General features: G+C 35.1%; 1 protein-coding gene across 1 annotated transcript in view; it reads left to right on the top strand.

Annotated features, from left to right (window-relative positions):
* Positions 1–27,049, top strand: part of LOC150086760 (uncharacterized) — a 429,070-nt gene that overhangs the window by 275,285 nt on the left and 126,736 nt on the right. Inside the window, exons 9-11 of the mRNA XM_090372247.1 lie at positions 4,480–4,665; positions 12,071–12,297; positions 20,427–20,562. Of these exons, the coding sequence (XP_090228373.1) occupies positions 4,480–4,665; positions 12,071–12,297; positions 20,427–20,562 (549 nt within the window). The remainder of the gene's footprint in view (positions 1–4,479; positions 4,666–12,070; positions 12,298–20,426; positions 20,563–27,049) is intronic.

Here is a 27,049-nt window from a genome sequence, read left to right as displayed (position 1 = left end):
CAAATATGTACTTCTTCAGTCCTTTCAAGGATGGTTATTGTTTTATCAAACAAAATTTAAGGCATATATATTGTTTTTCGTACTCTCAGACATGGTTAAATGTGAACATTACAAAAATATTCTGGCTTCAAATGTTAAGCATGAACAACTAAGGCAGCAGAAGGAATTGTAAACATGCTTGAATATGCAGTAACACATTAGGCTACATTCATTGAAGTAGTACCCCTGTACAGTATGATTTATCAGAGATATGCATTCAGTTTTGTTATGAGGTGATGCAGCCAAAGCTTTCTGGACTGGGTGCATGGAGTGCTAACCACATGAAGTATAGCAGTATGCTATGCCATTAGATGCTGCTGAATTAATTCATCGTGAGAGGCTGGCTAGTTTCAAGCCAGTAGAACAGGCTTTTGGGCAATTGGTGTATCGTATGATTTTTGTAGCAGAGTAAGATGGTAGATATTAAGGAACAGCAAATTTCATGAAGTCATAAATAGCTTCAGAGACATAAAAATGCTTAAATAAACATTTGGTGATGATACTATGGGTAAAACAACCTTTTCAATGGTATTTGTGTTTCCAAGGCAGTCACACTTCAGTTGAGCATTTTGAGAGTTCAGGTCATCCGTCATCAAGTTAGACTGATGAAAATGTTGGAAAAGTGCATCAAGTCATCCATAAAGACAAACAACATACATTTATGATATTTGTGACATTCTAAGCCTACCATGTGGTATGTGCTGATGCATTTTTAACTGAAAATTTAAACATGAGGTAGATTACTGAAAAAATTTTTGCAGAGTGCCAAACAGAAACAAAGTAGCTTTCTATGTGGAGGGAGCTGCAAGCACAGGCCAGAAACTTTCTTTCCAAGATGGTAACAGGGGATGAAAGCTCAGTTTATGGTTATGACCCAGAAACAAAGCAGGCCCCAGGAACAAAACAAAGCAGAGTAGTGACTACTCGGTGGAAATGTCCATCATTGGATACTACGATGAGGTTACAAAGGAACTGGATGCAAAAAATAATTTTGATATCATATACAGTAGACTCTTGATTTTCCGGGATAGATAGTGAAAAACAAATCCCGGATAATCGATTTCCCGGTTAATCCAAAAATACAGAAGTCTCCGACATACATAAGAGATACATTCCAGGACTTCTTACTTCGTCGAGTTTTACATAACTCGGGAATGCCTAATAACATTTTGCTACTAAATTATTATTGAAAAATCTGAATTCAGCGCGATACTTGTTAATATTTGACCATTTTCATACATCCTTATTAGTTTAATTTTCTGATCCAAATCGACTATTATCACCCCACGCTAGCTCACATTTTGCTAAAGCACATTTCTGGATGTCACCACCATAAAACAAAAAAACAATTTGCACCTTCCGTATTATTGGGGTTTTCTGTTCGTGTATCTAATTATAAACGGGTAGTAAACTCGATGTTATTGCATTTGCAAAAATTTTTGATAGCTGGAATTCTGTGGGTTTTTACGTTATTATGGTGAAATACGTGTCCCCTTCACTGAAATCTCCAGTCATATAAAAAGAAAACCAAAAACAAATTCTAAGAATCTTCTCTTTCTTATTTTTTTGCTTGTTACTCCATATCTCACTCGTGCAATTTGTGTGTGCCATGATCGTAGTTATTGATTGCTTATTTTATTATTTTTTTTTGTTGTTCATTTTAAATTTTACAATCCTAAAAAAAAAAATTGAGTGAAAAAAATTTACGTAAATCCTTAGTTGCGTAAGTTGAGGACTTACTGTATCGGAAAATGTTCAGCAACCTACGCAAAAAAATATGGCAATAGATAAAAAACGAAAAACTTACTGCCCACTCCTTGTGTGTCCAATACAATGCTTCTCTTTATTTTTTGCAATGTCAATTTTAAGTCTATAGCTTTCCTATATTTTTTATGATGTTGCATATGGTTTGGTCACCAACATTATAATGGTTCATTAGAGATTTAATGGATGCACCGTTTTCAAACTTTTGAATAATTTCAAGTTTTTCAAGTTTAACTGAAAGAGCAACTCTTTTGCATTTACCCATCATTTTCGCGATTTCTAAACAAAAAAAAAAAAATTTACATTCCTGACATAAATAATGAAACAAAATTTGTCTTTTTGTGGTGCAATGGAACACAACAATCGATGCAACGCAATAAAACAAACTAAACATTTCTTCTCTTTTTTTTTGAGCGGCAGGTGTGAAGACAGCAGGGGTTGCAAGATAATAGGCACGTTAATCTCCCAATGACAACTTATAATGCCGCTTGTCACTTATTTACGACCTGCAAAACATCTGCTTATACCTATTCTATTTATTACTTGAATTTTATGATTTCTGGTTGGTTTTTTTTTTTTTTTTTAATTGGGAACCTAGAAGTGTCCCAGTTAATCCGATCCCAGTAAATCGAGAGTCTGCTGTACTTGGATTTCAGGAAAGCTTTTGATACTGTTGCACATGGAAGGCTGCTCTACAAATTGGAGCAGTATGGCATTAAGGGCAAGTTGCTGCTATGGATAAAGGGATGGTTGAGTGAAAAGGACCTGGGCATGGTTGTGCAGTCAGATATGAAGTTTTCTGAGCAGTGCAGAAAGGCTGCCAGAGTAGCTCATGGGTTCTTGTAAATGGTATGCAGGAACTTTGCCAGCAGGGATAAGGAGGTGATTATCCCTTTGTATCAGGCATAGGTCAGGCCACATCTTGAGTACTGCATACAAGTCTAGAGGCCTCAGTATGAGTACAGAGAAGGGTAACGAGATTGGTGAGGGGGAACAATAGGTTGCTCTTACCAAGAAAGTCTTAGGTTTTGCAAATTGCAGAGTCTGGATACTAGGCACCTGTGTGATGATCTGGTTGAGGTGTATAAGGTCTTGAATGGTTTGAGAAGGCCCAATGCTGATGGGATTCTTCCTCTTGCTCAGATTACAAACCTGAGGGGCCATAAATTCAAATTGAAGAAAGACAGTTGTAAAACAGATCTGCGGAAGTTTGCCTTTAGCCAGCGGGTGGTTGATTGCTGAAACAAACTTCCATCCATCGTTGTGGAAGTTGATAGCTTAAATAAATTCAAGGAAGACTGGACAAATGGATGGGTGAAATGGGAAGGGTTTTTTTTGGCTAATGCTGTATAAACTTGCTTCCTTGCATCATATGTCTCTATTAATGCTAATCTCCACATTAAAAAAATGACAAGGCAAGTCAGATCAAAAATCAAGAGCACAATGACTGTTTTCCCTGACAATGAGGGAATTGTTCATCAGTTTCTTCTGCCAGGCCAAATTATAAATCATCGCTTCTACACTGGAATCCTAAGGCATTTGAAAAAGGTGTCGAGAGAAAATGCCCAGACAAATGGTGCACTTGGGATTGGCTTCTGCATTATGACAATGCACCAATCCACACAGTTTTGTCAGTTCAGCAGTTTTTAGCCAAGAAAAAAAACTGGCAGTGGTCCCACACCCTACTTATTCTTCCAATCTGGTCCTCTATGATTTCTTCCTGTTTCCCAAATGAAAATCTAATTAAAAGGACAAAGATTCAAAGACATCATGGTGATTAAAGCAGAATTGCAGAAAGTATTAGACAACATCACAAAACAGGAGTTCCAGAGATGCTTCAAACAGTGGGAGAAGTGCTAGAATTGATGTATAAACTCTGGAGAGGAACTACTGTGAAGGGGACAGTGCCAACATGTAATGAACATAAATCTGAATTAATTTTATGCCTTAGTCTGGAAACTTTCGGCTTGCAATTCATACTTTTTGATCAGCCTTGTATAACTATGTATTTTGGCATCTCTGTGTATGAGTGAGTGTTTGCCGTCAGTTATGGTCATTAGAAAAGTGGTTCTCCAGTAAAATAAAGTAATATTATTTTACAGGAGAATAGCAATGCCCATTGAATAGAAAAACAAATCAATGTTCAGCAGTACTGGAATGAAGTATTCATACAGAAATGAGACTGAATTGAAGGAAACAAATAGCAAATTTGTTTAATATAATATATATATTACACAATTTTTTTTTTTTTTTTATGCTGTCAAGCCTAGAACTATTGAGAAATAAGTTTTATACATGTTCACATTTCACAACATACATACATACATACATAAAAGTTTGTATGTATGTATCTGTGTGGTGAGATCTTATATCACAAATTATTCCTTCCTTTTTTTTTTTTAAAGGGAAGGGTAATTTACAAAATAGCATCTTTTCAGTAGAATTACCATAGCTTTAAAAATTTTCCTCTGAAGTTTTTATATTAAAAGAAAGATCTCCTAGATAGAATATTATTATTCTGTATTGTTTTTTTTTTTTTTTTTTTTAAACAGTCAATTATAAATTATATGTTGATAAACAGCAGAAATATATCATTTGTAGTACAGGTAGATTTGAATGATAAAATTATACATGATGCTTATAAATCATTAAAATATCTAATTGTAATAACTGCAGGCAGATCTACAGAGTTTACGTAGTCAGAGGAGGCAGAGTGTTAGTGAAAGTCAGCAAAAATTGCAGGCAGAGCTGGCTACACTCCAGAAGCAGCTTGATGAGAAGCAAAAAAGCATGGAAGAACTAGAAAAGAAACTTAAAAGAAGGAATGAAAAGATGCATCATTTAGAAACTCAGTTGCAGCAGGTAAAAAATAAAATAATGTCATTTCTGAATAGAATTTACTTTTCTTTTGAGAAATAATTTTGTATATACGGTGCTTGAAGTATACAGGGCTTTCAGCCTTGAAATATGTGGCAGGATGGTTTGTAGATTTCACAAATAAGCTCTGGGGTTACTTAAAGCCCATAAAAAGGTAGTAAGATGGTTTTCTGGTCTGCTGAATAGAAATCAGATAGCATCCTGCTCACTTTAATCATTTTAAACTCCAAATATGTGATTAATTTCATATTTACTTATTTGTATACAGTGAAAGCCCACTTTCACTTAAAATAAGAAAATATTATAATTGTCTCCATTATAATAATAATCTTCTTTAGAGTCAAACAATCACAGAGAATGGTATCTCTAATTTTCTCCTTATTGTGATAGTGAGGAATGACCCATATCTTTTACAATTTTTTTAAGCAAAACCTGTAATTTTAAAAGGTATCAGTTTGAAATTACATATTTTCCAATGTAATTTCAAAAGGATTTCAAGAAGTGCTATGCATTTCCTAATGCACAGTTTGTTCTGCAACAAACATATATATATTTACAACTAAATGTTTTTTATAATCTATAAAAAAAGAAATCAAAGGCAGGTCAAGTTACAACACTGTGGTCATGCTTTTCCTTAATTTTGAAGAATAAAAACATGGGTTATCCTTAAGTACAAGGTTCTTACCCATGGATCTTTGCAACAGAGTGATGGGCAGGTCTAGCTCCATCCACTACTTCAGAGTGATTGGAAGTCCTGGGATGGAATTCATTTCCCAATTTTAAACTAGTGGCAAAGGGGGAAATTTCTTCCTGCAATTTCCCCCTTGCAGTGTCAAAAGGGGATAACTGGAAAAAATTTCCCCCTTTGCCGCTGGTTTTAAATCACGAAATGAAATTTAGCACAGGTATAGATAGCAAAATGGCATTCACTCTAACCCAAAATCATGGTGATTAACAGCCAAGCACTGTGAAGAAGTGGGAGGAGCTAGACCTACCTGTCACTCATTATCACAAAGATCCATGGGTAACTGAAGACTAACCAAAACATGATAACACAACACATGTTAAATGGCATAAATGGCAATTAAAATTAAAGAAGAAATACACATATTACAAAACATTTAGGAGAAAAATTACATTATTTCTCTAGTTTAAATTATATTCAGAAAGGATTTATATCAGTGCTTTTCAAACTGGGTGTCGGGAAATTACTGATCTAAAAAAAATTAAAAAGTTGGCAAATAATAAAATAGGATGAACAGAGTGTATATGGACAAACTTTCACCACCAGTTAGTACTTTACGGTAATTTTTATTTTCATAACACTGAATGGAATGAACAAATCTACAGCAACAGCTGACTTCTATTCATGGTTAAGTTTGGTTTGTTGATTCTGATACCTGCTGCACCACTCTACTATTGAGTAATTGTGTGTGCCAATGTAGCTGTTTTGCTCTTCAGTATTACGTTAGTTGTATACTCTTCTGCAATAATTTTATATTTTCTAGGCTTGATTGATTTAAGAGTGGTATGAATGGTAGTCAAGCATTCTGATTTCTTGTCAGAGCTATTGACTGCCACTTTTGCTCACCTTTACTCCCACCTCTGTTAAAACCCAATGGTTCTAGAGCTAGCTCAACTGAAGATAAAGCTGACCTGCTGGTATCCTACTTTTCTTCTAACTCTTGTATCAATGATCTTGGTAAACCATCTCCTACCATACCATTACCTCCTGTAGCCTTCTTTCAAAAGGATGTCAGAAGAGTTTTGAATGGTCTTGATGCTCAGAAAGTCTCAGTTTCTGATGGTATTTCTCCACTTTTTCTCAAAACCTGTGCTCCTGAACCTACTCCTGTTCTCTCTCTTGCCTTTTTACGCTTTCTTATTCCACTGGTGTTTTTCCTTCTGCTTGGAAATTTGCTCATATCCAGCCAGTTCCTATAAAAAGCTACAAATGCTTCCCATCCAATTATCATCCCATTGCACTTACTTCTACTCTTTCTAAAGTAATGGAGAAATCCATTAACTGCCAACTCCTAAACTATCTAGAAAGAAACTTTCCATCTGATCAGTGATCACCAATATGGATTCTGTCAGTGTCGGTCCACTGGTGATATATTGGCTTATGTTACCCATCTGTGTACAAATTCAATGGAAAAGTTTGGTGAAACTCAAGCAGCAGTTGTTCTTGACATTTCAAAGGCTTTTGATCATATTCAGCATAAAGGTCTTCTAAATAAGCTTCCATCTTATGGTTTGCCAACTGTTTTTTGTAATTGAGTTTGTTATAGGCCAAGTGACCATGATGAATATAATGAACAGCTACAGACAGAGTGGGCCAGTAAATCAGACTGTATTATAATGGGGAATTTTAACTTTCCAGATATTGACTGGAACTTGGGTTGGTCACTCATATAGTAGCAGAAAATTTCTGGATTTATTAGATGACCATTTTTTTAAACTAACTTGATAGAGAAGCAACAAGAGAAAGCAATACTCTTGATCTGATTGTCAGCAGTGACTCTTCATGCATTAAGAATCATCAGTTAAAGAAACTAAAAGAATTTTGATTTCACAAAGGTGACTACAATGGTTTTAAGTATTTTTTAAATTTAAAAAAAAAAATTATCAGTAGATATTAGCATTAGTAGAGGCATATGATGCAAGAAAGCAAACTTATACAGCATCAGCCAAAAAAAAAACACTTCCACTTCACCCCTCCGTTCGTTCGAAATACCTGTCCAGCTGAACCTTAAATTTATTTAGGCTATCAACTTCCACAACAAGGGATGGAAGTCTGTTCCACCAACCAACTACCCGCCGGCTAAAGGCAAATTTCTGCACATCTATCCTACATCTGTCTTTCCTCAATCTGAATTTATGCCCTCTCAGGTGATTATTCTGAGGCACCTCCATAGCCAGGTGGGAAGGAGCAGCAGTGCGTAGCACACGCTTCTTGATTAGACCGGGGTTTGAGCTCGTCACCACCAAATACGGAGGATGCAGAAAGGTCAGGGAATGACTGCCGCATATCCCGGAGCAATATGGCCTTAGTTGCTAATGCTCCTAAAAAAAACAAACAACCCTCTCAGGTGATTATTCTGAGCAAGAGGAAGAATCCCATCAGCATTGAGCATGCTCAAACCATTCAAGGCTTTATACACCTCTATCAGATCACCTCGCCAGCGCCTAGTTTCCAGACACTGTAATTTGCAAAACTTAAGCCTTTCTTCGTAAGAGCAACCCTTTTTTCCATTCACTAATCTTGTTGCCCTTCTCTGTACTCATTCCAGCAGCTCTACATCCTTCTTGAAATGAGGCCTCCAGACCTGTATACAGTACTCAAGGTGTGGCCTGACCCTTGCCTTATACAAGGGAATAATCACCTCCTTATCCCTGCTAGAAAAATTCTTGTATATCATTGACAAGACACCATGAGCTACTCTTGCAGCCCGTCTGCACTGCTCAGAGAACTTCATATCTGCCTGCACAATTATCCCCAGGTCCTTTTCATTCTCTGCCACTCTGAGTGTAGTACCACAGAGTTGATACGTTGCTCTGGGGTTGTTGTTTCCCATATGTAGTACTTTACATTTGTCAATGTTAAACTTCATTTGCCACCTCTCAGCCCATCTACTCAACCTTTCCAGATCCTCTTGCAGCAGCATAGCGTCAGTAGTGTCCTTAACAACCCTGCCAACCTTTGTATTGTCTGCAAACTTGGACATTAATCTTGATATACCATCATCAATATCATTTATAAATACAGAAAACAATAATGGACCCAACACTGAACCCTGAGGGACTCCACTAGTAACATTAGTCCACGATGAGCAGTGTCCATTGATTACCACTCTCTGTCTTCTCTCCCTCAACCACCCATTTATCCATAGCAGCAATTTGCCTCTAATGCCACACTGCTCCAACTTGTGCAGCAGTCTTCCATGTAGAAGCCTACTATAAGTATAAACTAATCTCTAATGGGATGAACCACATTCACTAGATATGAATGGCAAACCTATTAATGATTGATAATGTTGACACTCTGAATAAATATTTTACATTTGTATTCAAATGTAAAGAAGGTTTTAGGGGTGAGGGTACCTCAAATATACTTAATTCTGACTGGAAGCTAAATGATTTTGTGATAACTGAGAGGAAAGCAGTAGAGAAATTGTTGAAACTAAAAGTAATTAAGTCACTTGGAGATGACAATCTAACCAGTTATATTAAAAGAAGTAGCACAAAAGAGGTACTCCTAAAAGCTTTGACTATAATTATGAGCACATTCTTGGATTCACAGGAGGCCCAGCAGGTTGGAAATGTCCAAATGGCTCTCTTATTCAAAAGAGGGATCAAAGGGCTGAATAAGTAATTACAGATCTGTAAGTGTGGCTTTTGTTCCAAGGAAAATAATGGAATCAGCAGTTAAAGAAGTAATTCAGGAACATATCTTGTTAGTTACTTGATGCAGTAACATAGGAACTGGATGCAAAATAATTTTGGCATCATGTACTTTGATTTCAGTAAAGCTTTTGACCTTGTACCACATGAATGACTGTTGCACAAATGAAAGCAGTGGGGTATTAAGAGCAAATTATTGCTGTGGAAAAAGGGATAGTTAGAGTTACACAAGAATGAGAGAGAGAGAGAGAGAGAGAGAGAGAGAGAGAGAGAGAGAGATTATTAATGTGCACTGCTTTTCCTGGATTAATATGATTAGTAGAGACCCTCCCTCGGATTCACTGCTCGTCCCTTGCTGTTTTTGAATAATATTTATTGATGATATTAATGAAGGCATACCTAGCTTAATGTTTAAGTTTGTAGATGACACAAATATTGGCAGGGTGCTTAATGACATTATTCAAAGCCTAAAAAATTCAGACAAATGACTGAGATGTGGCAGTTGACCAAAGTGAGGTTTAGCATTGATAATTACAACTATTGCATATTGGTAACAGTAATCCTAGAATAACATACCAGTTGGATGGTATGACACCCCAAGTAGCAGAAAATGAAAAAAAAGATATTAGATAATTATACAGTCCAATATGAAGTTATCAGAGCAGCTTAGCAGGCTGCTAGAATAGTTCATGAAGTTTTTTCTTTTTCTGATATCCTCAACCCTAAAAACTTCTTTTTTTGTCAATGATAAACATGAATTTTTCCAACTGGGACAAAGGATAAGGCCACATCTTGAGTACTGCATACAGGTGTGGAAGCCTCATTTTAGAAGGTGTGGATCTGTTAGAACAAGTGCAAAGAAGAATGCCCATTCCAAGTGTTAGAGGCATAATAGGATACTCTTACCAGGAAAGACCTGAACTTTGTAAATTGCAGTGTCTGAAGAAAACCAAGCACCTGTGAAGAGACCTGATTGATGTTTTAAGGCTTTAAATGGATTGAGTAAAATAAGAGCTGATGGCATCCTTATTCTTTCTCAGATGTCACACATAAGGGTACAGAAAATTTAAATTGAAAAAAGAATGGTTGCAAGATAGGTGTGTGAAAATTTTTTTTTAGCAAGAGAGTAATTAGTCATTGGAACAAATTCATCCGTTTTGTGAAAGTGGGCAGTTTAGATAAATTAAGGTACTGTTAGACATTATTAGAGGGTGTTTTTTTTTTTGGCTGATGTTGTATAAGCTTGCTTCCTTGCGTCATTTTCTACTTCTAATACTAAATAAAAGAAAAGTAAATATGCAATATTACTATATCAGATTTGTTAACAATATTTAACTTTTGTAAAGAATAGACTATTAATCTTTGCTACCAATAAATAACAAACTGAAAATTAAAATTAAAAAGTATAAACCCTCCTTGGGTTAACAAAAAAAAATTTCTTTAAAAATGTACATTTAATGTTTTCTGAAATGTTCAGTGTGATAATCTCAAACCAAGATATAGTTATAGAACCAGATATAGTTGCCCATCATAGCATCAACCCACCTTCTTTGATACTTCTCCATTTACTGTATGGCCTGATGGAATCTCTCCCCATGCTTTTCATTAACATTACACAGATTTGTTCCAAAAAATCCATTTGTTTTCTAGTTCTTGTGAAGTCAACATCATTAGTTGTTATAATAATAAAAACTAATAATATACTTAATTTATGGGCCAATAAATATGCCACCTTTCAACTTTTGCATTGGACAATTTTGGAAATATAGACTGTATATGCTTGAAGGTGTTATCTTCTAGTGTGCGTGTGTACTGCAAAACTTGGTGCCACCAATAATGTTTTACTTCACCTGCTTCAAACATATGTAATATCCACAAACATAGCAGAGTGAATCTGGAGATAACTTTACAGGTTCTTATATATCACAGTATCGGTACACACTTATGGAATACATGTAAATGCCACAAAAGCATAAAATCTTTAATTGCCACCAAAGCATTAGTGCTATATTAAAACTAGTGACAGTGTTGGATTCAGTGCATGAAGTACATATAAGAAACAGTTAAACATAAACTTTTACTTATTGTTATTAGAATTATTGTTATTGTAACATATTATTATTTTACATTGAGTATTGTGTTCTTTTGTAATGTCAATTCCAAAACCAGCAATTGTTTTACAGTATTTTATTTGTTTTCACTCTCTCTCTCTCTTTTTCATATAATTTTACACTGTGATCAATATTACAGCTGAGTATTAATTTTTTTTTTTAGTGACGTGATTTGACATAAACTTGCTTCAGTAAAAATAAAACTGTGGTGTCAGCAGTTTTAACAAAAAATAATTTTATTAAATTCATCACAATTTTTTCCGATAAAAAACTTCATACATATATTGAAATTTTAATAGAGACACATAATTGGCTGATCATTTTTATTCAAGTGATTGGCAATGAAATGTATTATTATTATATTATTATATTAAAGGTTAACTTTTTCCTTCAAACCAGCTGTCTACATTTCATCAAAAGAAGAATATAGAATGGCAGAAATTGTAGAAATACTTTCCTGGTTATTGCAAGGAAAATATTTCGACCAAAGAAATACTTTGATATTTGCTCATGACAGTCTGGTGATGAGGTTCCCAACAGCCAAAACTTGTTGGTATGATGAGATGATCCCATATTAGTTAATGCTCCCTCCCCTTTTTGGAGAGATAAGTAGCTGAGTCACTCATTTTTGAAATTTAAAGCGTTCTTGGTAATAGCCAAATTATGTTATTTCTATATTTTGTTTTAGATGCAAATAACTGATTAAAAGGCAGAATTTTGCTCATCTTTATTATAATTTAGACCAGCAGTCAGCATAGGCTTTCAATATTCCTATTCTTTATTAATTTATATAATTTAATTCTGTGTCCATGCGTGCTGTAATTTAAGTAAAGATTCTTAATGTATTCAGAAAAAAATTTTATACTCTTTTAAAGCTGCAAGCTGCATCAGGGCAAAATGAAGTAGCAGAAAAACAAATTGCAGACCTTCAACACAAATGCTCACAACTAGAAAAAGCCCATTCTGAAAAGGAACAGGAAGCAAAGAAAGCTCGAGATGATGCAGGTCGCTCACAAGAAGAATTAGAAAGGCTATTACAAATTATGTCTAATATTGAGGGAGAAAAGTTTACACTTAATAAGCAGATAAAAGACCTTCAAGAGTAAGTTATCAGATTAATAATAATGCGTTACTTTCTCATTAATTTTAATAGAGAGACAAAGAGAATAACGTCATAACCTTATTCATTTACTGAAAAGATTTTTTAATTGATTTAAAATATATAATGTTAATGCACTGATAAAATATATTATTTTATCATAAGTCTAATTATGATTTAAAAAAAACAAACCTGCTATCCACATATTGTCCTATTGCCCTTAACTTCAGCCCTTCTTACCAGAAATGGAAAGATCCATTAATAATCATCCTTATAGATTCCACCACTCTTTAGTCTTTGTGGATTCTCCAATTTATGTCTTCCACTTATGAATAAATTTCATGAAAATTTGGAGAAAGTAAAAGTTTCTTTTGACTTTTCAAAAATGCATTTAATCTGTTTAACATAAAGACTTAAGCAAAGTTTTCTCTTTGAGCACACACACTGCTGATGGCTCTGATGGAAGATAAAGAACCATCACTCATGTTGGTTCTTTATCTTCAGATTTTTCAACTAATGTTAAAGTTCCATGAGATTTTTTGCTTTCATCTAATCTTTATCTTCTGTTTATCAATAATCTTCTATTCACTGCCCATAGTTTTGCTAGTGACAACCTGCTAAACCCCTTCACTGTTCAAACAATCACAACTCTACGAACATCTGCCAGCTTTTTAACCTATAAGCAAGGGTCTGTAGGTCCATCAATTCCTGTGGTTTTCATGAACAAAAATAAAATTTCTAGCCTGCTCAGATTGTCTTGTTATTGATGATAGAAAAAAATCTGTTTGCCAATGGAGGCAGTAGTTATCAAAAGTCACAATGCTGTTTATGTCTTTCACCAGATTTTAGAGAATCTATAATTTTACTTTAATTTGAGCCCAATCATGCAAGAAGCTGTCAGAAATATTTTGGACACTTTTAAAGACTATCTTAGAGGAGTATTTATATATTTAGTGGCTGCTATATTTATATCATTTGGCCACTTATATATGAAATTTATACAAATCTTAATATACTGCTCTCTTGTCACAGAAGGTTAATAGTTTGAGAAAATATTCAGAAAAAGTTGTTTTTGCAAAGGTTTTGTCATGAGGGATGGACAGTTGACACTTTTAAAAAATATCATACATAGGTTATGTTGCAAAAAAAAATAGAAATATCTGTTGTTATTGTGAATGTGTTATTTTTATTATGCATATAGAATTGTTTATCAGCAAAAAAAAGTCAATAAATTGTACAATATTGAACTATACCATGTTGAAATTAGAATGGATATTTGGGAAGGCAAGAAAGGCATTTTCATAAGGCATTCTTATGAAAGTAGAGAATGCCTGCTGACATTGCTTTGTCTCTTCTGCATCTAGTGCTATTGAAGGAAGCAAAATTTGTAAAATAAGAAGCTAAAAAATCAAATAAAATAGAGTAGAAATTATATAAAACAAGGAATTTGTCTGCTAGAGCCCGTGGTCATATCAGGCATCCCCAAAGACCTTGCTGAATGAAAAACGGTACCATAGCCACTCATCCCAGCCATAACTCTAAACCCTGCGACAGGGCTTGGATGAGTGGCTGTGGTCCTGTGTTATGAACACATTAATCAAAAGATGCTTATCAAATCAAGAAATGAAGAAATAGAGAGAGAGAGAGAGAGAGAGAGAGAGGAAGAGAGAGAGACTTGAACAAATATTTAAATACTTCCAGATCATGATTAGTGCCATTTTTAATGGAAACTGTGATAGATTATCAGAAAAAAAATGCAACTCCTCTAGCTGAACCATTGTGAAAAAAAAAGTGAAATAAATAAACCTGTATTAAAAAATTTGACACTGAATATACCTAGCTAGAACTGGAAATAATCCATACATGGGGTAAAAAATAAAAAAGAATAAAAAATGAAATTATACGAAAATATACACAAAATAATTAGTTTCTTGAGCTCTATAATTCAAGAGATCTATAAATTAATTTGCTGTTTGCTGTGTTTCTGAACCAACTTCAGGATTCTCTTATCGAGTCTGATGAGGAAATAGTGGGCAACTCTGAGTGAGATACAATGACAAATGAATTAAAATTTGCTTCTGTATTATAGAGATTAATGAAGTTTATTAATTTCACATGATGTTTTTTGTATAATTTAAGAAAGTTCAACAGTCTGCATGATGTCTTTCATTCAACACACAAAAAATTAAAAAACTGAGAATAGTATAGGCTTAAAAAGTTAATGATGCATTGCAGCATAGTCTCCAAAATAAGTATTAATGGTAGACAACTCTGGTTAATATGCAATTGCATTATATGTCCAAAAATTTGTATGCAGTTTGCATGTAATTGAATGCTATCCAAACTTATATAGACACCTGTTTTTATCTCATTATTCTATGCCTACATATTATGATGCCCTTTATGTGCTATATTACGAGATATTTTATTTTTAGAGTCAGTCTAGCTTAGATGATCAAATGGTTAAAAAATTGAAAAATATTCATAAATAGATGCACTATATGCACTATATATAGATAAATAGATACATAAATAGATGCAGAAATCTCAAAGAATGAGAATTTCTCAGAGTGCCATATAACTAATTATGTGATTTTTGGAACTGATATATTTATAGATTAAATGATAATTTCTCCAGACTATTCTTTAATAAGAAATGGTTAATCTACTTAACTTTAGCCTTTCTAAAATCAGTTCCTGTCTTCTTTCTTGCAAAAAAAACTATTGTTTTTACTTGCTTGTTCTTATCTTAGTAATACTCATATTTCTAAACAAGATCACTCCTTCCTATTTGGAATATACTTGACCTTTAATCTTTCTTGGCACATATGCAGTGGAACTGTTGTAAGTTGAATGTGCATAACTCGAATTTAGAGGGGGCTTAGAGGGAAACAGGTATTCTGTATGTTATCGGACATTCAGTCTAAAACACTGATGGATCCAATATCTTTCTATTTCAGAAGATTTAGGAGAAGTCCGGTTGGCCTGCCTCCCTAAAATCCACTCATGCACACCTTCTTGATGGTTAGCCCTGTTATGTCACTTAGGTGGCAACGAATGTGTAAAGTGGTTCTCTTCAAGACGCCTGGTCAGTGTGAAAAGACCAAATCCTCCAGCACATTTTTTTTTTTTTTTTTTTTAGGAGCATTAGCAACTAAGGCCATATTGCTCCTGGAATATGCGGTGGTCATTCCTTTATCTTTCCGCATCCTCTGTATTTGGTGGTGACGGGCTCGAACCCCAGTCTAATCAAGAAGCGTGTGCTACGCACTGCTGCTCCTTCCCACCTGGCTACAGAGGCGCTTCCTCCAGCACATGATAGTAAGACGAAAAAAAAATGGCCCTCAGTCCCCAGTGGCTTTCACTCCCCCTCTTATGGCAGCAAGAGGATCAGAGCGGAAGCAGAGGGTGCTAAGAATCTCTGGGTACGACCAGGCTGCCATGCACGGAAACTGAACTTGGCCTGTTACAACGTAAGATTACTCATCAGTGAATACAGGATATTAGAGCTGGAAAAGGAATTAGAAAATGTGAATTGGAATATCATCGGTTTGGCTGAAACAAGAAGAAAGAATGAATCACTTATAAGTTTATTAAGTGGAAATCTGCTGCACCAATGGAAACAGTGAAAGGAGCGAAGGCAGAGTTGGCTTTCTAGTCCATAAAGATATAAAAAACAACATTTTGGAATTCAAAAGTACATCACCAAGGGTTTCAAGACTACTACTCAGGATTTCTAAGAGGTATAAGCTAAAGATTATAATGATTTATGCACCAACGTCGAGCCATGATGATGAAGAGGTTGAAGAAATGTACACCGAAATTTAGAGTCTTATAGATGAACAGAAAACTCACTACACTATCATTATGGGGGATTTCCATGCTAAGGTTGGAAAGAGACAAAACAGCACAGAAAGGAGAACTATACGAAATTTCGGAATTGGTGAAAGAGTTGTGGAATTTGCAGAATCTTGAGGAATGTCAGTAATGAACACTTTTTTCAAGAAAAGGGTGAACAGAAAGTGGACATGGAAGAGCCCAAATGGATTAACAACTAATGAAATCGACTTCATCCTCACTAACAGAAAATATATCGTGAATGATGTTACTGTCCTGAACAAGGTAAATGTTGGAACTGATTACAGAATGATAAGATGCACACTTGGTATAGATGTAAGAAAAGAAAGGAAAAAAACTTTCTGAAAGTGATAAAGTCCAAGAAACCCATAGGTAAAAGGAAATCCAAAGAAGAAAAAATTAGGCAAGAAACACTTGTCATGATGAACTGAAGACGACAAATGAAGAGCAAGAAAAACACTGACAAGGACAAAATTGAGTATACTGAGTTATGCAAAGCCATTAGAAAGAGGCTCAAAGAGGACATAAAAAAATTTAACACCAGAAAACTTGAACAAGCATTAAGGGAAAACAAAGGATTTAAATCAGCAGCCATGGGTAGTAATAGAGAAAGTCAAACGATACTAAAACTGAAGAATAACGATGGTGTACTTATAAATAGCAGAGAAGGTATAATTCAAATAGCAGAAGACTACTATAAAGAATTATACAAGGAGTGAGGGAATGATGCCAGCAGTGGGGAAAATGGATCGCAAATTAGTAACACATACAACATACCTGATATCCTTCACGATGAGGTAGAACATGCGTTGAAGAAAATGAAAAATCAGAAAGCTCCGGGGGAAGATGAAATTACTGTAGAGTTGTTAAAATTGGGAGGAAGAAATATGACACAAAAACTGGCAGAACTGAACAAAATGCATTAGAAAAGGTGTGATGCCTAAGGAGTGGAATAATGCAGTCATAGTTTTGCTGCATAAGAAAGGAGATAAATCAGAAATTTGAAATTATAGACCAATTAGCTTGTTATCCTACATCCACAAGTTGTTCACAAGGGTCATTACTAACAGATTAGAAAGAATATTTGATGAGAATCAACCGAAAGAGCAAGCTGGCTTTAGGACAGGATTCTCAACTATGGATCACCTTCACGTAATGTCACAGCTAAAGGAGAAAGCAAATGAATATAAAACACCATTATGCCTGGCATTTGTGGATTATGAAAAGGCATTTGACTCCATACAGCATAAGGCAATGTTTCAGGCACTGGAAAGACAAGGCATAGATACCCCATATATTATGATATTTAAGAAAATGTATGAGAATGCTACCTCCTTTATTAGATTAGACAAAGACAGTAGTAAAGTTAAAATTGAGAAAGGAGTTCGACAAGGAGACACAATATCTCCGAAGTTGTTTACTGCTGCCCTTGAGGAAGCTTTCAGAAGATTATACTGGTTACAAAAAGGAGTCAATGTGAATGGAGAGTACCTAAACCATTTACGATTTGCAGATGACATTGTGGCCATAAGCCACGATCCCAAAGAATTAGAGGAAAATCTTAATCAGTTATGCACATTTAGTAAGGATTTTGGACTAAATATGAATATGGCTAAAACAAAAGTAATGATGAACAAGTATGCCACAGAAAGGGACATAATGATTGAAAGAGCAGTAATTGAAAAGGTGGAGTCATATACTTATCTGGGACAAGTTATTAGCTGTAATAATGATAAATGGCTGGAAGTCAAGGGAAGAATAAATTTTGGATGGATAGCATTCAGGAAATATAGTCATATACTGAGGAACAATATCCCAATTTGTCTGAAACGTAAAATAATGAGCCAATGTATACTCCCCACTATGACTTATGGAAGTGAAACTTGAGCACTCAACAAAAGAATGCAAGAGAAGCTGAGAACTACACTGCGAAGAATGGAATTATATTGGGAATCAGACTTTTAGATAAGAAGAGAAACATATGGATTAGGCAGCAAACTCAAGTAAAGGGCATTCTTATCAAAACTAAAGAACTAAAATGGTCTTGGGCAGGACACATCTCGAAGATATTATGACAGATGGACTAAGAAAATAACAGTATGGTACCCAAGAAGAGCTAGAAAAAAACCGGGAAGACAACAACAACAACAGAGATGGACAGATGAAATACATGAGTTTTTGGGTAGTAAATGGATGGCCATTGCACAAAACAGAAGGAACTGGAAAGTTGCTTGAGAGGTCTTCATCCTGCAGTGGATTAAAAATGGCTGATGATGACGATGACGATGAACTCTAATTTTCCATAACCTGGAGTGAATTCATTTTATGGAAAAAATCCCTATCTTTTCCTTGTTATTTTTTTTCCATAACTCAAATGTTTTATAACTTGAAGGAGAAAACATTTCCTAGTTAAATTTTTTTATTTAAAAATCAAAGTTTTTGGTAAATGTGTCATCTTATATTTACAATATTTGATTTCACCCAACCATCAGGTTTTTTCCAAAATATTTTATACAGTAAAATGTCAGTCTAACAAATGCCAAAGTAATGAAATATTCAGTAAAACAAAATCATTTCCTGTCTCCTGTCAATTTACTGTGTATCTTTATGTAAAATTGTTTCATTTCAACAAATATCATTGTAAGGAAAATATCAATTGAGCAGAATAAAAATTCATCTCATGATGAAAAATTATAATTATTATAATTTTTCATCATGAGATGAAAAAAGATATCTGTAAAAAAGAGTTTGTAAAAAAAAGAAATCCGTAAACAATATGACACACTTTTTGTGTGGCTCTTAGTATCTGATAATGCTGGAGTGATTTACTAACTAGGCAGTTAATTGCCTGCTCAAGATTAGTGCTTTTGATCTGTCTTCTTGAAGTCTTACTTGAGTAATTTTGGAAGTGACAGGTATTGTTTATGTAGAGTTACATATTTTATTGGACCTGCTGATAAATAATGCACCAGTCTTATTGAAAGTGTTTACAGTCTTTTGTGAAGGAGTACTTTCAGTACAGAATTCAATGTATTTTTGTAACTTGAATTTTCTGTAACTAAAATAATTTTAAGTTTCCCTTAAACTGTGTGTTATGGGACTTTAGTAGTGTGCACACTACAGTGGTTATAGCACACCTTCCCTTGAAGTTCAATTTGAAGTTTACATAATATCATGAGACAGCTGCACTTATTATGGTTGTATAAATTTTAAATGGAAAAGACTGTAACTGCATGTTTTCTTCTTTTTATATAGGAGAGGACCAATAAATTGAGGACCATTTCCTCCTGTATTTTGGATGGCAACCCATACAGGACTGCATTGCTATTCATGCCATTAAAGATTTGCTAATTGAGATAGCCTGCTGTCTGCTGAGAGGCTGATATGTCTTGAAATAGACTATCATATCAGTGTTTCATATATTAAATAAATAACAGAATAAACTTTTGCTAACATTATTTGTTTCAAAGTAGGCATCTTAATGTGACTTGTTGATACCAACTTTCTTCTCTTTTAAGTATTAAGACCATAAGTTATTAAACATTACTTTTAGCCATTGAAATTCTATTGACTGCTAAATACATAGAGGAACAAAGTAGTTCTCTATTTTACCAATGATAAAGGTACTTAACCACCATCTCCCTATCTTTTTCACTGATAAATAGAGAGAAATCATTTTGACTAGCGTGGCCATTTGATCCCACCCTTTCCCAAAATAAGCTTTAGATTTCTTGCATTTGTCTTATAATTTTATCTATTGCTGTTTTTGAATGCATGTTTTGCTATAATATATGGGAAATTTGCTTATTGTCATATTAATTATTATTATTATTATTATTAATAGTAGTAGCAGTAAAATCACTGTGCTTTCAATCTGTTATTAAAATCTAGCTAGTTGTGTTTTAACCTTCAAGAGAAATTAATTAGCTACACAGTTGCACAAAACTCGTTTATTTGCAGCAGTACATTATGGTTTCATCATTACATTTTGAAACTTCTGTTAATTCTTTCGGAATAAGAAATTGACAAAGGTTCTATAATCTGTTGCTGAAAATAAACTACTTTTATTATTGTGGTATAACTATGTAGCTAATTAATTTTCTCTGGCTGTTTTACCTCAATAAATGATAAATAGATACTATTAGTTTGTTCCACCTATTTTAAATTACTTGAAATTTTCGTAAAGAAACAGATGATACCATTTGCTGACATCTATTGGGTGTTATTTTTAGATAGTAATGTTTTGAATAAATCTATCATTTTCTGATTTTCAGTGCTCTAAAAGATAAAGAAGCAAAATTAAATAGCCTAAAAAGAAGCCAGCAGACAGAGAAAACAAAAAGTGCTCAAATGTTAGAAGAGGCTCGCAGAAGGGAGGCAGAGATGAGTAAAGATGCCTCAAAAGCACAGGTAAAATTCAGTAATATCCAGTGAAAATAAAATCAGAAAAGTCAGGTAAAATGGGTTATATATATAATTATAACATAAGTGACTTAGTTCTAGTGTTGAGTATTTATAAGAATTAATTATTTTTTAATAACCATACATTAAAACTGCAAGATTTTTTCCAAAAAATTTACCAATTTAGTCTGGTGAGTGCATCACAACTATAGTAGATGCACAGCTATTTTTGTTCATATTGAAACTTATAAAAACATTAGAATATTAATTTTTTTTTTAAATCAGTATAACCATTCTTTCTTACTGGCAGTTTAAGATTAAAATGAACACCAGGGAAAAAAAATTATTTCATCGTTTATCTTAATTAACATTTGCTTTCCTAGCTTCCAGATAGTGGCATATATTTTTTTTTCTTGGCTTAAGAATATGACAGCACTTAACAGAAAAATTTTAGTTTTTAAAATTGTAAAAAAAAAAAAAAAAACAGTAATCACCACATATAATACTCATTATAATATTTTTTGAAAATAATTAATATTTATCAATATTAGCACTGTTGCACATACACTTTGTGTATTTTATACACAATAATAGCCATAGTGCATAGCATGTGTAAATGTTTAAAAGGGTCATTCCAGAATTTTTCATGCATGTGATTAGTAAACAACAATATAATATAATAAAAACAATTTGCCCTGAAAAGTTGTCTTTCCCTTACTCAACATAAACATTATCCAGTTAAAAGGGTATCTCCCATCACTGAGACTATCAATCACAATGTAACAACCACACTCAGGCAATGTAATGATCCTCTAAGAGTTGAGTTGAGTTAGCACCTGCAGATTCATTACAGCATTCTTTCACCTGAACAAGCAAAAAAAAAAAGTAATTTCATAGAGATAGGTCCATGGAATAAGAAGGTTATGTCAGCACCTTCCATTCCTGCATCTGTAGAAACTGTTGACTCTCCAAATAGTAATGAAGTGCTGTATTCTCTTAAAGGTAAATGATATAACAATTGAAGCTACTTCCAATGCAGTGTGCATAGCATCCCTGCATAAAGTACCATCAACAATGACACTAGGTGGCATGGGATGGTTAAACATAAGATCCTAATGGGTGAATAGCACATTTCACTTTTAAATCATCTTAGCTGCATCTTGTATTTCCTTATCCAGAGTTAATTCATTATTTCCCTATTATCAGTTTCATACAATGAGCCATTGGTCCTTAATCCTTTTCGACATTTCTGAGGAGTTTCCCTAAACAACACTTAATCACTGTCTAAGCATCCATGCACATAAAGTTCGCTTGCATTTTTTCGTGATCCACAGCTAAGGATTGAATGAACACACACTACCTCCATGCCATTTATATAAAATGGACAATTGACACTAGCACTATATCTAATGGAAATTTTCTCTTACACACTTGTGCTGTCATATAGGAAACTTCTGAAATGCTCTTGTAGAGTCACTGAAAGTGATTTTGAGAACTTTTTTGTTTATAATTATTTACATACTGTTATTTATATTATGGCTGTTCAAAAAGAATTCAGACTGCTATGATATAATGACAGTAAACAAACTTATGGGATGGGAAACTTAATCCCTTTTGAAATAGTAGTAGTAGTAGTAGTAATTGCAAATGATGCAAAGCTTTATTTGCCATTACTACTACTACTTCAGCAAGCTTTGAAACCAGAAAAAAAAAACACAGTTCACCCATCCGTACCTTCCAAGAATTTGTCTAGCTCTCCCTTGAATTTATTTACCCCATCCACTTCCACAACAACAGATAGAAGCCTGTTCCAACAATCAACCACACACTGCCTGAAGACAAAATTTCCACACATCTATTCTGCAACCATCCTTCCTTAACTTGAATTTATACCCCTTCATGTGTGTAGTCTCAGCAAGTAGAAGATACATTAGAATTAGCATTAGTAGAGGCATATGAGGCATGAAAGCAAGCTTATATAGCATCAGCCAAAAAAAACCTTCCCATTTCACCCATCCATTCACTCCAAATGTTTGTCTAGTTCTGCCTTGAACTTATTTAAGTTGCTGACTTCCACTAAAACAGATGGAAGTTTTTTCCAACTATCAATCACTCTCTGACTAAAGGCAGATATTTATGTATCTATTCTACAATTGTCTTTCCTCAATTTGAATTTATTCCCCCTCAGGTGAGTAATCTGAGCAAGAGGAAGAATCCCATTAGCATTGAGCTTGCTCAATCCATTCAAGGCCTTATACACCTCAATTAGATCACCTCGCAGGTGCCTAGTCTCCAGAAGCTGCAATTTGCAGAACTTAATCCTTTCTTGGTAACACCAACCCTTTTATTCCACTCACCAATTCTCGTTGCCGTTCTCTGTACTCATTCCAGAAGCTCTACATCTTTCCTAAAAATGAGGTCTCCAGACCTGTGCTCAAGGTGTGGTCTGACAATTGCCCTATACAATGGTCAGACCACACCTATACAAGAGGACAATCACTCCCCCCTGCTAGCAAAATTCATATATATCATTGACAAGACACTGTGAGCTACTCTTGCAGCCTTTTGCACTACTCAGAAAACTTCATATCTGATTGCACAATTATCCCCAGGTCCTTTTCATTCTCCACTACCCTGAGTTTAATACCACCCAGTTGATACTTTAATCTGGAGTTACTGCTACCCATATGGAGTACTTTGCATTTGTCAATGTTAAACTTCAGTTGCTACCTCTCAGCCCATCTTTCCAACTTTCCCAGATCCTGTTGCAGTAGCATACTATCATTACTGTCATTAACAACCCTGCCAACCTTCGTATCATCTGCAAACTTAAAGATTAACCCTGATATACGTTCATCAATATCACCGATAAATACTAAAAACAACAATGGCTCAACACCGAACCCTGGGGGACTCCACTAATAATATTAGTCCATGAAGAGAAGTGTCCATTAATAATCAGTCTCTGTCTTCTCCTACTCAACCATCCTTTTATCCCTTGTAGCAACTTGCCCTTAATGCCATACTGCTCCAATTTGTACAGTAGTCTTCCATGTGCCACAGTATTAAAAGCTTTCTTAAAATCCAAGTATATGATATCAAAATTATTCTTTGCTTCCAGTTCCTTTTTTTTGACCACATCATAGTATCCAATCAAATTTGTCAGAGAAGACTTCCCCTTAACAAACCCATCCTGTATCTGTACTATAACTACAGTCTTGTTCAGATGATCCTGCATCGCTTCCTTAAGCAGTGACCCATTATTTTCCCTGGAACAGAAGTTAGACTAACAGGTCTGTAATTACTTGTGTCACCCTTTGATCCACCTTTGTGATTTGGGGACACATTTGCACATCTCCAGTCCATGGAGACCTCCACTGAGTCCAAGGAAGCTTTCATAATTATGGCTAAGAGTTTGTTTACTTCCTTTGCTGCCTCCTTTAATATAATTGGATAGATCCTATCCACCTCAGGTGCCTTCCTTATGTTTAACTTCAACGATTTCTCCTTCACTTTGCTCCCAGTTATTACAGAATCACTTAGCTTCCTGTTAGAGTTTGATAAACTTCTGGCATTCCCGTCCTTGAATAACTCTTCATGTGTGAATGTATATGCAAAATACTCATTTGGCTTATCAGCTACCCGAGCATGATCATCAATAGTCAAACCATCGATGTTTTAAGTTTACCAATCTGATTCATCTCTTTTAGAGTTTACCTAAGTAAAGAAATCTTTGCTGTTTTTCTTGCATCCTTTGCCAAAAATTTCTTGTAATCTGCCTTTGCCTGCCTAACCTCCTTTGTGACTTGATTCAGACTAGCTTATATCTGCCATACGTTTCTGTGTCACCTGTTAATTTATATGCATCCCATGCATTTTTCTTCTCTGCCATGAGCCTCATTAATTCATCTGATATCCATTTAGGCCTAAACCTTGAACAGTATTTCTTAGTTGGTGTGAAAAGCCTAGTATCCCCAAGATTAAGTCCCTGAAGTGTTCCCATTTAGAATTCACCATTGGTAACATCAACAGTTGATCCCACTGTATAGAATTTAAAAACTCTCTGAGACCACTGTGGTCACCTTTACGAAAGCAAAAATCCTTCCCCTTACCCCTGATGATAGTTACACCTTTAAATAAATCCCTCATCAGTACACTGTGATCACTGCCACCTAGTAGTTTCTTTATCTGCAGATTCTTAACGCATGAAGAATTACTGCTGATAATCAGATCAAGAGTATTACTCCCTCTGGTTGCCTCTCAAACATGTTGCTGTAGAAAACAGTCATCCAATAAATCCATAAAAGTCTGGCTAGCATGTGAGTGACTAACCTATAAGCTCCAATCAATATCTGGAAAGTTAAAATCCCCATTATAAGACATTCTTATTTACTGGCCCACTCTATTTCTGTGCACAATTGCTCATTATGTTCATCATATTCATTAGGCCTATAACACACACCCAACTCTCATTTTCCCAGTGCTTATCACACACACCACACTGATTCAACATTCTGTTGTCTACCAATGTCATTTGGATGCACTTCCTTAGATTTTATGTTTCTTAACTAACAGCACCGGCCTCCATAGCCGAGTGGGCAGGAGCGGGAGTGCAGTAGCATACACTATTTGAGTAGACTGGGGTTCAAGCTCCTGACTACTGAATACGGTCGATCTGCCAACCCGCACTGGACCAGCGTGGCAGATTATGGTCCATTTCCCTCAGCATGAATTGTTGAGGAGGCTTCCATCCTGCAGTGGGTTGATAATGGCTGCACTTTACTTTTTTTTTTTTTTTTAACTAACAGCATAACCCCTCCTCTCTTCCTGTTTTGTCTATCCTTTCTGTACACATTGTACCCCCCAAATTCCAATTCTGCACTGCTTATATCCATGTGGCACCATGTTTCTGATATCCCAACAATATCCACTTAGATGTCTTGACTAGCACTTCAGTTTCATCAAATTTATTTACTATACTCCTAGCATCGGTGTACATGCAAGTATACATACACCTATTCTTACTCTTAGTTACCCTAACACAAACCAGGTATTTACTTGTTCCATGATGACTCCCAGCAGCATACCGTTAACATTCAACTTACTCAATCCATTCAAAGCTTTAAACACCTCAATCAGATCTCTCCACATGTGCCTGGTCTCAAGACACTGCAGTTTGCAGAACTGAAGCCTTTCTAGGTAAGAGCACCTTTTTGTTCCCTTCACCAACCAGTTGCCCTTCTCTACATCCGTTCCAGCACATCTACATCCTTCCTAAAGTGAGGCTTCCAGGCGTGTATACAAGTACTCAAGATGTGGCCTAACCATAACTTTATACAAAGGGATAATCACCTCCTTATCCCTGCTAGCTAAATTTCTGTATATCATTGACAAAACACCATGAACCGTCCTGGCAGCAAGTCTGCACTGCTCAGAGAATTTCATGTCTGACTGCACAATTACCCCCAGGTCTTTTTCATTCTCCACTACCCTGAGTGTAATACCACACAGTTGATTAGTTACTCTTGAGCTACTGCTACCCATGTGCAGTACCTTACATTTGTCAATGTTATACTTCAACTGCCATTTCTCAGCCCATTGACCCAATTTTCCTAAATCTTGTTGCAGTAGCACATTGTCATTAGTGTTGTTAACCACCCTGCCAACCTTTGCATCATCTGCAAACTTAGACATTAAACCTGATATACCTTCATCAGTATCATTGATAAATATTGAAAACAACAATGGATCCAGCACTGAACCCTCGACAACTCCACTATAATATTAGTCCACGAAAAGCAGTGCCCATTGATAACCACTCTCTGTCTTTTTCCACTTCGCCATCCCTTTATCCATAGTAGTAACTTAGCCTTAATTCCACACTGCTCTAGTTTGTACAGCAGTATTTTATGTGCAAGAGTATCAAAAGCCTTTCTGAAATCCAAGTGTACAATGTCAAAATTATTTTTTGCATCCAGTTCTTTGGTCATTGCATCATAGTAACCTATCAGATTGGTTAGACAAGACTGCCCCTTGATAAATCCCTGCTGTGATTGCAGTATAATTGCATGCCTGTCCAAATGGGCCTGCATTACTTCTTTAACTTTATTGATTCCTTTATTTTCTATGGAACAGAAGTTAAACTAACAGGTCTGTAATTACTCATGTTGCATTTTGATCCACCTTTATGAATTTCGCACTTCTCCAGTCCAGTCCATAGGGACTGGAGAAGTGCCCCTGAATCCAAGGATGCTCTCAGAATTATGATTAAAAGTTTGCTTACCTCCTTTGCTGCTTCCCTTAATATAATTGGATAGATTCCATCCACTGCCTTTTTTTATGTCTATCCTCAACAATTTCTCCTCCACTTTCCTTTCAGTTATCACAAGGTCATTTAACTCCTCATTAGAGTTTGATAAACTTCTGTCATCCCCTTCCCTAAAGAATTTTCTTCCTTAAAATATAATATTCCAAAAATACTTCTTAATAGCCTACA

The sequence above is a fragment of the Mastigoproctus giganteus genome, chromosome 4 (genome assembly GCF_048544385.1).
Source record: "Mastigoproctus giganteus isolate SK-2022 chromosome 4, ASM4854438v1, whole genome shotgun sequence".
Taxonomy (NCBI): Eukaryota; Metazoa; Arthropoda; class Arachnida; order Uropygi; family Thelyphonidae; genus Mastigoproctus; species Mastigoproctus giganteus.
This window is presented reverse-complemented; position numbering and strand designations above follow the sequence as displayed.